Below are 12,376 nucleotides of genomic sequence, written 5' to 3'. Positions count from 1 at the left end.
CCACACTTGATTATAAAATTAATATTAACTCCTACTTGGAAAACATAAATACACTGAGCGTTTATCTCAACTTAAGCAATTGGCAATTAGGCAGATAAAAAATGTCGAGAAGAAAGTTGAAATTGAACTTAAAGTAGTAGAAGACGGGGACACTTGCCTTTTCTTGCTCTAAAGTCAATCAAAATAGGATCTCTATAATATTATTTGAGAAATTAGTTTTCTACGTGTTGCGCTCTCGTTAATCTTAAGATGGTTGATTACATTGATATCATTAATAAATTAATATTATTATGTAATTGCCATTATCAATATTTCTAGATTTATAATATTTTGTTTTATTTTTCTGAAAAAAACAAATGAGGAAAATATCTATAAATCTTTCTAAAGCTATTTGAAATATTATTTTCTGATATTTTTTCTCATTATATTTTATTTTTAAATTTCCTTTTTATACTGGTTTCTAAATAAAATATATACACAAAGGAAGTATTTATAAAATTTAAAAGTGGATATATCTTATAAATAATTTGATTTCACAAAAGGTAAATTAAAGTATAAGCTTGATATTTTTAAAATAACATCGTTCCTTTTAAACATGATATCAAACCACATAAATAAATATTGCTTTTGATGACTTTTTGTCACTTAGTTTTTTTATTTAACCTTCTTTTTATTAATATATGCTGGTTTCAAAATAAACTATATATAAATATAAATAATTATAAAAACTAATATGATACATATACACATTCATTTCATAATAAAGCAAAATTAAAAAAATAAGTTTGATATTTAAAGATAAATAATTTCCCCTTCGATGACAAAAAAATAAAATAAATAATTTTCCCCTCAAATATAACTCAAACAACATAATAAATATTAAAAGACTAAATATATGTTTTCTATCAATACATTTTATCAGATGATCACAAAAAAATAACATGAACCATTATTCTTAATAAGCTAAAACTATATTATACTTACCATAATTAAGAATTTTTTTTATTTCTTTGTTTTGCGTAACTGAACTAGATGCAATGTTCCTAATTCCTAACTAACCCGTTTTTATTATATACAAGATATGAGCTCGTTGCGTTGCAACGGTATTGTTTGATGTTTTAATTTAATAAAAACCATAAAATAATTTATTATAATTTTTTTGCATATGTTGTTTAAGATTTATTTTATCATTAAAAGCTGTTTTCACACATAAGTTCAAGTTAATATTTATATTTTATAATCATGGTGCATAGATGAGTTGTTATAAACTTTATACTAAGGATTAAAGAAAAATACTATACCTAAAAATTTAAACTGATTCTTATGTACTAATTTAATGTTTTATTAAATAAGTCTTTAAAAATTTTATTTTCCTAGGATTTTTTTTAAAAAACGAAAACAATATTTTCTAAATCTCCTTTTTATTGACAATAAAAAATAATATTAAATAATCTCTTACAAATTTGTTTAATAACTTATTACAATTATCTTCTCTTTAGAATTTCAGAAAAAAAATATTTCTATCAAATAATTATTTTTAGTTATTAACAAAATATTTGTTTAAATTGTTATTTTTACAATTCGTATCAATACTAATTTTACACTTCATTTGTTAATTAAATAATTTTTAGTATCATTTCATCATTAAACATTCTCTTAAAAATAATATCAAATAATTTTTACAATTCTCATTTGGTTAGGACTTAAAAATATTATACAAATTTCTTTTGTTTAGGATTTTTTTTTATAAAAAAGGAAAACAAATATCACATATTCTTTTACAGTTTTGTAGGATTTTAGGAAACGAATTTAATATTTCATAATATCACATATTTTGTCTAGGATTTAAAAAATATAATTTCTATCAAATAACTATTTCCAGTTAATATTAACTATTTTAAAAAGTTGCAATTTTCAAAATTCGTTTTTTAATATCATTATTATTTGCCAATTTTTCTTGTTAATTTCATAATTGTTACAATCATGTTTATCATTAAATAAAAATTATTATTAAATAAAATTTACAATTCTCTCTCGTCACGATTTAAAAAAAGAAAAATTCTTAATTGGTTAAGATTAGAAAATAATTTTTTCAGAAAGAAATTTCTTTATTTAGGAAAAGAAGAAGTTATTTTCACATAATAAAGTTTTTATTGACACAATCACAATCTATTTTTTTTAATTGACACATATCACCATCATACCAGGTGAAATATTAAAATTTAATTTTAGTTTATATTTTTTAGCACACAATTATTAAAAATAAAGTTAGTTAATTATAAGAAAAATAAGATTAATTTTACGTTTTTATTTTATTTAGACTTTTAAAAAAGATATTAATTATTTTATTCATTTTATATTTTTATACAACTATTTTATTTTTAATAGAAATAATTCTGTTTAATTATTTATATATTTTGTCTTACACATACTAACACACATTTATCATATTCACACATACTCATCTACGACATTTACATCACTATTAAAAGTTATGCTAACATCATAAGATGTAATAAGGATAACAAAAGTTGAGTTGTATCAAGAAATTAAAAGAAAATACTCGGGTAATACTTTTCATGTAAATACTATTGTGTTTGTATAAATAATATGCGGAAACTTGAACCTAAATATAGATATGAAATATTTGTAGCTATTTTTGGTTATAATTTTAACATATAATTATCTATTAAAAAGGAAAGTTAGTTACTTATAAGAAAATAATAAGAGTACTTTTACAATTTTATTTTAATTATGCTTTTTTTAAAAAAATTATTATTTATTTTAAAGTTAGTTTTTCTTCATGTTTTTATTAAATAATTTATTGTACTCGTAGGATTTTACAATTCGTTGTTGTTTAACATTTTTTCTTAAAGTTAATCTTTATCTTTAATAATTCTCTATCTTTAGTATTTTTTAACACAAAAATTATAATAAAAATAATAATAACAATACTAATAATAATAATATTAATAATAATAAGACTATTAAATAATATTTATAATTAATCTTTAAGAAAAATTGTTTTTATAATTTTACTATATATACTTTTGATTATGATATAGTTTAACACATATCACATTTTTAAATATATAATCATGTGTCACAATCATGTTAATTAACAATTTTGAAGAACCAAGCTCAATATAATCTTTTATAATTATATTTTAATTAAAATTTTAGAAAAGAAAAGTTATATTAAATAAATTGTTTTCAAATCTATTTTTTGGGATTTAAAAAAGGAAAGTTTCTAAAAGAATACTACTAAATATTTCTTATAAATCGTTTTTACTATTAAATAATTTTTAAAAGTAGTTTTTTCAAAATTCGTTTTTATTATCTTATTATATATATTTTAATCATTATATATTTAAACACATGTCACAATATTTGAAGGAAAATTATTATCAAATAATCTTTTGATTAGGATTTAAAAAAGAAAAATTACTATTAAATAATATGTATAATAAGATTTTTAATGAAGTTTGTTTTTGTTAATATATTAGTATATATATTTTTAATTATAAAATAGATTAACACATGTCACAATTTTAAATATATAATTGACATTTGTCGCGATCATATTAATTAACAATTTTGAAGAACCAAACTTTATATAATAAGATTCCATAAATATAAATGTGACTAATATACTCAAAATTAGTGGTCTAATTAATACAGTTAACTGGACCAATCTAAATTTTTTACTTAAAATCAGTTGTCTAACTAATATATCATCATATTATTATGTAGAGTAATATTTTATTATTTTATAAAAAAAATTATGAAATGACTAAAACTGTATAAATAAATAACAATATTATTAACCAATTATTGTAATTGAGATTTTTTTGTACAATTTATATATGTCAGTGAGTTTTCAACAGATTATTTTATTGCTCGTATTTTATGTAACTCTGAATTGATCCCACTTTAATTAATTTCTCAAAAACAAAAATATGTAAAATAACGTTACTTTCATTAAAACAATTTACAAATATAAGTTAATATACCAAAATAAATTTAACTAACTAAATTAATCAAAACTCTAAATCTATTTGGGCAATTCTCTCAAATAGACATTTTTAAGTTTTTGTCACAAAAATAGACCTCAAAAACTAAAATGGACAAAATAGCATTTTTTATTTGAAAATTTTAAATTTTTTTTATTTTTTAAAATTTGAAATCCGATCCCCAAAACCCCACCTCAACTCTAAATCCTATACTCTTAACCCTAAACCTTAAACTCTAAACCCTAAAACCCACCCCTTAACTCTAAACTTTAATGTCTAGATTAATTAACCCTAGGGATATAGTGTAAGTGTATATTTACGTCTTTTGATAAAACATTTAAGTCTATTTTGGGCATTTATATTTAGAATCTATATTTGTGACAAAAAACTATTTTAGGTCTATCCTAGGGAATTTCTGAATCTATTTTGAGCCATAAAATATTATTTAACTATGACAATTATATATAACCTAATATAATCAAATTAATACTGAACCAACGAAATATTCAATACCCAAAATCACATATTTATTGAGAAAATAATATTATATTATTTAAAATAATCATATATAAATAGAATACAAATTGTAAAACTACAAATAATTTTAAATTGAAATATGACATAAACCAAGTACTATGGTATGATTATTGTAAATATTAATATTTGTGCATGAGCAAAAGAAAATTATCTAGTACATATGCACCATCATAACGAAGACCTTATATGATGAGTTAAAGAAAAAAAAAAACTTATATGACTGAACTAGCGTTGACCTTGACTTGTTTGCGCTCTCTTGTTTGGTGTTTTATATGTTTTTTTTTTTTTTTTTGAAAAGGGCATTGGTGTTTTATATGTTCACATCAAAATTAAGAACAGCAACTGTCAGGTGGCCCATAATTTATAATATAACTGGTGGTTCTGGTTGTCGTTTGAATCTTTTGAAACCGGAACATGTCATCTACTAATAAACCACCAATTGGAAGACTTTTACGGATGACTTTCGGTGGTCTATTTGTGTGGGTCAGTCGACTTTTTTCGACTAAATCAGCATCTGATGTATATGCTTAACTGGTTTGTGCTTTGTAAGGAGAGTCACGAGAGGGTAAATCGCAATCCTCATTGATGAATCCTAAGTACTCGTTTCCTCTGGTTTCTCTGTTTATGTCTTGATAATATATGTTTACTTTGCAACTCTGTTGTGAAACAGAGACCTTATCTATTCTACTTCTTTTTGTGAATTTTTGTATGGCTCTTTAACCTTGATCTCCTTAGATAACATTTAACTTCTTCTTCAAGAACAAGAGTAACACTCTATTTGTCAAACACACAAACTTATTATGAATTGACACATAACGGTAAAAAAGCGACTGTAAACTTTTTAGTCACAAAGTATCCATAACAGAAGTTAAATAAAGGTGACATCCGACACAGAGATATGGAGATAGTTCCGTAGTAAAAAACAATAATCTACCTAGCCCTTGGGCTCACTTCAGTACCAAAAGTCAAGCTCACTTCTATAGAACTCTTCGAGTCCATGTCCCTACTGGCACCTCCCCTTGAATTTTCAGCTGCAAGACATTCATTCAGTCCGATAACAACTTGCGACATCGTAGGTCTTCTCGCTGAAGAAGGATTTAGACAAGACATTGCTAGTTCAACAGCTTTCCACACAGAACCAGAATCATAATCTCCATTTAGAGTTGGATCCATAATGCTTATGATGTCTCCTTTTGTAAGCATTAACCCACCCATTCTGCTATATGTGGCTTTTCACGGCTTTGGTCTATCACAGGTTGGTTTGTGATGATCTCCAACAATACTATCCCAAAACTATAAACATCACTCTTTTCTGTCAGCCAATTTGTTCTGTAGTATCTGCAGGACAAGATATACAATGAATTTTTCATATTTTTCATACGAAAGAGAATATAATTTCTTAGTCGATAGTACTTACTCAGGATCAAGATATCCAGGAGTTCCAGCAACAACTGTCGACACATGAGTTTCACCTTCGATTGGGAATGATCTTGAAAGACCAAAATCAGCAAGCTTGGCCTCAAAGTGTTCATTCAACAATATATTTGTGGTTTTAACATCTCTATGAACCATTGGTGGTTTGCATCCATTATGTAAGTACTCAAGTCCTAAGCCACAACAATCATTTTTAATTAGGCTCTCAAAAAATATAAACATGAATTAGAAAAAACTTAAGGTGGGTAATGTTAAACTAACCTTGTGCCGATTCAGAAACTATTTTAAGTCGAGTCCCCAATTCAAAACAAAACGGTTACGTGTTCCTGTATTTGAAATAACAGATTGATATAAAAGTCTTATGTTACACACAACGCATAGAACTAAAACAAGACATTTTGTTATTATTTTACCTGACATATGTTCCTTTAAATCTCCATTGGACATGAACATAGATAAGAGCCATGTTCTCTCCTTCGTCGCAATACCCAACAAGATTGACCAAGTTCTTGTGATGAACTCTAAGAAGAAGTTCGACCTAAACACCAGCCATGATTCACAAGCTCAAGTTTAAAATATTGCTGAATCATTAAATGTTTTAGTACGAGATACTGATGACTGTGAAAATTTACCTCAGCTTTGAACTTTTTATACCCTTGAGATGATGAATGGGAAAGTATCTTAACTGCTACTTGTTTTGTACCATTCACAAAACCATAATATACAATTCCGAACCCTCCTTTCCCAAGGATTCTTTGGAAGTTATTTGTCATTGCAATAACTTCTGAGTAACTAAACCTTTATTTTCTGTCATAATTGCCGGTTCTGATGATCTACCATCTGATGCTTGAATATATGAGGGTTCTGGCCCTTAAGGTTGCAAGGAAAAAAAATTTAGTCAAGACTTAGTGAAACTTGAGATGTATGATTGTTGTGATATTATTCTTGACTTTATTTATTAGTACCTTCAAATTTTGATGCTTTTTTCTTTCTGAGAACAAGGAACATGACGAATGCACCTATAATAACAGCTACTGAAGCAATTGATGCAACCACTGGTACAATGATACTCTTTTTCTTATGTCCATCGTTCTTTTGTTCACACATGAACCAGCTGTGCAAAGAAGATGAGGGTTTCCTTCAACACTACCAAATATGAGTGTTATTAAGATACCAAATAGTATATTAACGGGCTGATAAGTATCGGAAACAAAAAAAACTTACTTTAACTTCATTCCTTTCTCTGAAGAAGTGAGGGAGGGACCGATCCAGTTAAGTTATTACCACTTAAGTCTCTGTTAGAAAAGATTATGCGTCAAAACAAAAGCAATCATGTTTAGGAGAAAGCTTAGCCAAAAAAAACGTCAAAACAATAGTGACTCTATGAGAAACTTACATGACCAAGAGTGATTTTATGTCAGCTAGAAATTTAGGTATTTCTCCAGTCAAATTGTTATTTGACAAGTCCCTACAGTTAACAATTGATACATATTAACCATCAAATATGATCCATTTCCAAAGGCTAAGTAATTTTTAGGCTTGGACAGCCGTGCAGATATACATACAACTTTTCAAGGTGGGTAAGATTTTGAATGGCTTGTGTGATGATCCCGGTTAATCCACTTGTAGATAAGTCTCTGGAGAAATTAAATGTGAGATTTCTAATTCGATAATTACATGATTAAGAAATTAAGGTAAAGTAAATGATTCTTCTTACAAGGAAGTGATTATTGGTGGAGTCGAAATATCTGAGTTATTGCAGTTTAGACCATCCCACAAAAATTGTTTGGGTACACATGGATCTCCTTGCCAACTGATTCTATTTAATCCATAAATATCTTGAACATTCTTGATACCAGCAACTACAATTGTAAAGCTTGATGGTTTCATAAATCAAAACAAAACACAAATATTTGTCCATAATTTCAGGAATGTAAATGGACATACCTTCATCTTCATTTGTCTCCATTTGCGGGAAATCAATCACGGTGAAAGCCTGATGAGCAGCCTCATTCAGGAGAGGCGGAAGAGTTGATTTGGACGTCTTCAGAAGCTGCAAAAGGCATGCCCCTCCATCGCATTGCTCTGGTGTTATGTCGAATATGGTTTGGGTCTTTAGCGGCTTAGGACTATATGGTCCATATGAAATTTTCCCATTCATTGTTATATTGAATTCTCTTGTATCGTTGGCCCTTAGGGTCTGAAGCTCGGCAAAGTGCATGTAGGAGTAAAACTTCGTAGTAGATGGCTCTATAGTCCATGTAATGTTTAATGTCGCGTTAGGGTTTAGGGGCGTTACTCCCGTTGACATTACACCTTTTGGCAGTTCATAAAGATACTAGAATTTACATTCAAATTTGTAGTTACTTGTGTCCATGAGTTCGCCACGAACATCGGGTACCATTTACGATCATAAACATCATCCGGGTACCTGTCACAATATTAAATTGCAATACATTATTAAACTAACACGAAGGTTTTCAATCATTCGAGTGAAAAAATATTGACATGTGAAACTGAAATATTTTTTGTTTATCAAAAAATAAAAAAAAATTCGTTATTAAATTTTGCGATTATAAATGGAAAACGCAAAATGCAAACGATGTTCTTGCTTTTAAGAATGGCTTTCGCGTGTGCTAAGTTTTAATTAAAAGAGTAAATATTGTGGGTTATTTGAAAAAAATACATACACTATGTCACTATTTAAACATATAAACGTAAATATATACATGCAAAAAAAATTTAAAAAAAGTTGAAAATGTTTTAAGCAATCACAAACACCAATCAAGGCATATGTTTATGTTATGTGAAAGTTTTAACTTGTTCTTACCGTATATTACGATCTGAGTTGCTAAGATACCTCCTGAATTCGTATTTGAGTGAGCCGCTTTGAGTAACATACATATCTTTCTTCAATGGTCGTAGCTCCAAGACATTTATAAAGGGTATACTAATACCTGTCTTAACAAGACATACCTGTAAAGAGTCGGTTTGCGTCACATGGATGATCTCCTCTATAGTATCATTACTGCTCACTGTTGTCCATATGTTCGGACCCAAGTAAAGGTCAAAGTTTGGATCGACATTAAGACCATCATAATTTCCATATACGAATGTGGCCTTAATCAGATACTTGGTGTCCCGGGTAACATTTAGATGGTAGCAGTTTCGTACTCCGTCTGGAAAATATCTTAGTTTCAAAATCGGCTTAGTGTAGTCCGGTTCAAACTCCTTGGCGATCCTACTAGTTTTTCCACTCTTAACTAAATCGGCATCTGATATATATGCTAAACCGGTTGGGAGTGAGTTGTAAGGAGACTCACGAAGGGGTAAACCGCAATCCACATTAATGAATCCTAATGAGATAATAGATGAAAATATATCTTATAATCTAAGAGAACCGTTGACGAAAGCAAAATATCATATACATTAAAATCCAACAGTTCCGTACGTACCGGTGGGATCTTGAGCTTGAACAAGATGAAGTATCAGCACAAAACTGGAAATGAACATACAACGTCTCTCCATTTTCTCCTTAATGTCCAAAGGAAAGATCCTTTTATTTTTATATATCAAGCTATGCATTTGAGTTTATGATTATATAAGCCACTTCTTAAAAGTCCTAAGTCAACTAAGATTAATGATGTTGGTCAAATAGTAATATTATTCACGGTTCTTTTTTTTTTTATTGAACACCATATGTTTTCACGGTTCAAAATGATTTTATAAGCCAAGTACTTGAGAGAAAAAATGACGAGTGATTTATAATTTAATATTCAAGTGGTCGAAAAGTATCTCAATGTCTAAAGCCACAAAACCGTTGACTAAGTCATTCCAAAGAACACGCTGTATTCTTAGTCGACGTGGAAAAAACGAGTTAATACAGAAGGAGACGTGCATCAAACTACAACCTTCTTACTTTCTCGTTGACTTTGACTTTTGTATAGCTGCACTTAATTGGTTGATCTCTTTGGTCTTTATCGTTCACTAATGAAAACTTCGCCTTCAAAAGTCAATGCTCACAAATAATTGAGTTTTTGCATTAATTTTTTTTTTCTTGCATGCCAATTGTCGAAGTAACAACCTCCAATGATTTTCGTTGGACGTAGTTTTTTAATATGTAGGATCCCAAATTGAGCAATTAGGTGCTTGATATTAATATTTCATATTGAGTTCTTTGGTTTTTCTAGGAATATATCTAAATAGTTATATAGAACTAGGAATTTTCCTAGGCCATGTACAGAATAATAATTTTAAATATAATATTTCTTTATTTCTAAAATATTAGTTTACATTTTCATTATTACTTTTATATTTTAATTTTATTGGTTTGGAAAAAATATATATATTTTGTAGTTTTTTTCTTTTTATTTAGTTTAGCTATTTATGTTTAATTTAATTTAAATTTTAATTTAGGATTATTTTATAAAAATCAATTTTTTTTATTATCTATTTTAAATATATCTCTTATTTAGTTTTAAATATGCATTTGTTCAAATACATAAATTCTAATAAAGTTTGGATTTTTGTTGGTTATAGTTAAAAAAAGTTAAACTAGTAAAAATCAATATGTTAATTACCTAGTAAACGGATAAATTTCAATAAAATTTAATCATTTAACTATCAACAAATATTTATTGGATTAGTATCGCTTTATTTTTGTATTTGTTAATGAACACTTACAATTAATTTTTTTATATATATACACAAAGTGTGATACATAAGTTAATGTAAAAAAATACTTGTTACTTATATTTAGTTTATTTTTATTAATTTTGTGTATATATATATTTATTTATTTATTTTTATGGTGATATATGAGTTACAAGTTATTAATATATTTCAAAAGTTTTGCTAAAAATAAATATTGATATAAAAAAATTACTTTAATGATGATATAAGAGCTATTAGTTATTGTTATTTTTAGAAAACTTTGAGGGGAAATAGAAATCTTTATAAAGAAATTATCCATGTCATAATGCCACATCATATTTTTTTCTAAATCCATGTCAGTTTTTCTTGTTGTTAATGAATGTGGTGATCGATGACACATATACAAATCACTTTGCAAATAATGTTTAGTGGATGTGTATTTGATTTTTCCTTAGAATTATTGAAACAAGTTGTATCCTTTCAAGAAATTTTATTTCAAAAAAAAATATTAAGAAAAAACAGTTTCTCCTATAACCATTTGGCGCGTAAACTTATTTTTAGATATTAAACCAACTCTAATAAAACACCAAAACATTGATTTTGATGTGATTTATCTCCAATGAGACATTAGAAATGATGCCATTTCATCAAATTTAGTGTTTTATGAATAACACCAAATTCAGCATACCAAGTATTAAAATAATATATTATATTATTTTATAATTGATTATATAGTAGTACTTTTGTATATTTATTTTTGTTTTCACATTATTAAATTAAAATATTATTTTATTTATATTTAAAAAATAATAACTAAATGAGTATTATCAGTTACACAAAACTGTAACAAATAAAAATTCATTTATTATGTATTATTAAAATATATTAAATTTTATTTTCAACTAATATTTTACATAAAATAAATATATAATTACTATAAATTTTACATTCTTAATAAACAGTGTGATATAAAATTACAAACCTCTGACATAGAAATATAATAAAATGATAATTAGTCAATTACAAATAATAAATATATTAAAATTAAAAGTTAATTATCTATGATATTGTTTTGGTGTAAAATCTGATGTTATAGTTAGAATTGACAAAATAGAGTTGATTACCAAATTTAATGTTATTTTAATATCATATTTGGTGTTATGATTGGAGTTATCTAGTATTTTTTTCTGAACAACAGAGTTACCTAGTGTAACTTAGTAAACTAGGTGGTAACATGCGCCTTGTGCAGGGTGAAATAGACAAGAAAATTAAAACTTTTAATTATGCCAGAATAATTGAGTCAACAAAATATATTACTTTGCGAGATTAGTCATAGATTATTCAAGAGATTTTCCGGGCTACGAAATTAATTTTAGTTGCCAATTTTAAAAGTATGGAAAGTTACTAGAATTAAGAAATCATCATATATGAAACAATATTAACTTTAAAAATTAAGCTGATCGAAAATAACCAAATTGACGTTTCCGACGTGTTGTTTCCTTAATTTATAAGTCTTGGTGCTTAAGTTAAGAGATTAAATGGTATTTTTAAGTTTGTATTGTCCAATCAGTTAAAAGATAAGATTCAACGGCGTCATTAATCCATGATCAATGCTTCTATCAAATCAATTAGGGTTATATGATAATATTCATATATAAATGGCATTATATAATATGAACCATAGATGTAACATACCAAAACAATTGTGGGTAACACGGATGCTTTTTTAAATATATATA

General features: G+C 26.6%; 2 protein-coding genes and 1 pseudogene across 2 annotated transcripts; all 3 read right to left on the bottom strand.

Moving 5' to 3' along the window:
* Positions 1–5,363: 5,363 nt before the first annotated feature.
* Positions 5,364–6,757, bottom strand: LOC125602359 (annotated as a pseudogene).
* A 458-nt stretch (positions 6,758–7,215) lies between these two features.
* Positions 7,216–8,340, bottom strand: LOC125602358 (probable LRR receptor-like serine/threonine-protein kinase At1g51820). Its single transcript, XM_048774041.1, has 5 exons — positions 7,932–8,340; positions 7,702–7,846; positions 7,550–7,621; positions 7,381–7,452; positions 7,216–7,279 (listed from the first exon to the last, which is right to left on the bottom strand). The coding sequence occupies exons 1-5, from the start codon at positions 8,293–8,295 to the stop codon at positions 7,216–7,218; spliced, it is 717 nt and encodes a 238-aa protein (XP_048629998.1). The 5' UTR covers positions 8,296–8,340.
* Positions 8,341–8,810: 470 nt separating this feature from the next.
* LOC125602360 (probable LRR receptor-like serine/threonine-protein kinase At1g51820) lies at positions 8,811–9,564 on the bottom strand. The gene is made up of 2 exons (XM_048774042.1): positions 9,440–9,564; positions 8,811–9,340 (listed from the first exon to the last, which is right to left on the bottom strand). Exons 1-2 carry the CDS (start codon positions 9,510–9,512, stop codon positions 8,811–8,813), a joined length of 603 nt encoding a protein of 200 aa, XP_048629999.1. The 5' UTR covers positions 9,513–9,564.
* Between the last annotated feature and the right edge of the window lie 2,812 nt (positions 9,565–12,376).

Source organism: Brassica napus, unplaced genomic scaffold, assembly GCF_020379485.1.
Source record: "Brassica napus cultivar Da-Ae unplaced genomic scaffold, Da-Ae ScsIHWf_2815;HRSCAF=3592, whole genome shotgun sequence".
Lineage (NCBI taxonomy): Eukaryota > Viridiplantae > Streptophyta > Magnoliopsida > Brassicales > Brassicaceae > Brassica > Brassica napus.
Note: the sequence above shows the minus strand (reverse complement) of the source record. Positions and strands in the feature narration are given on the sequence as shown.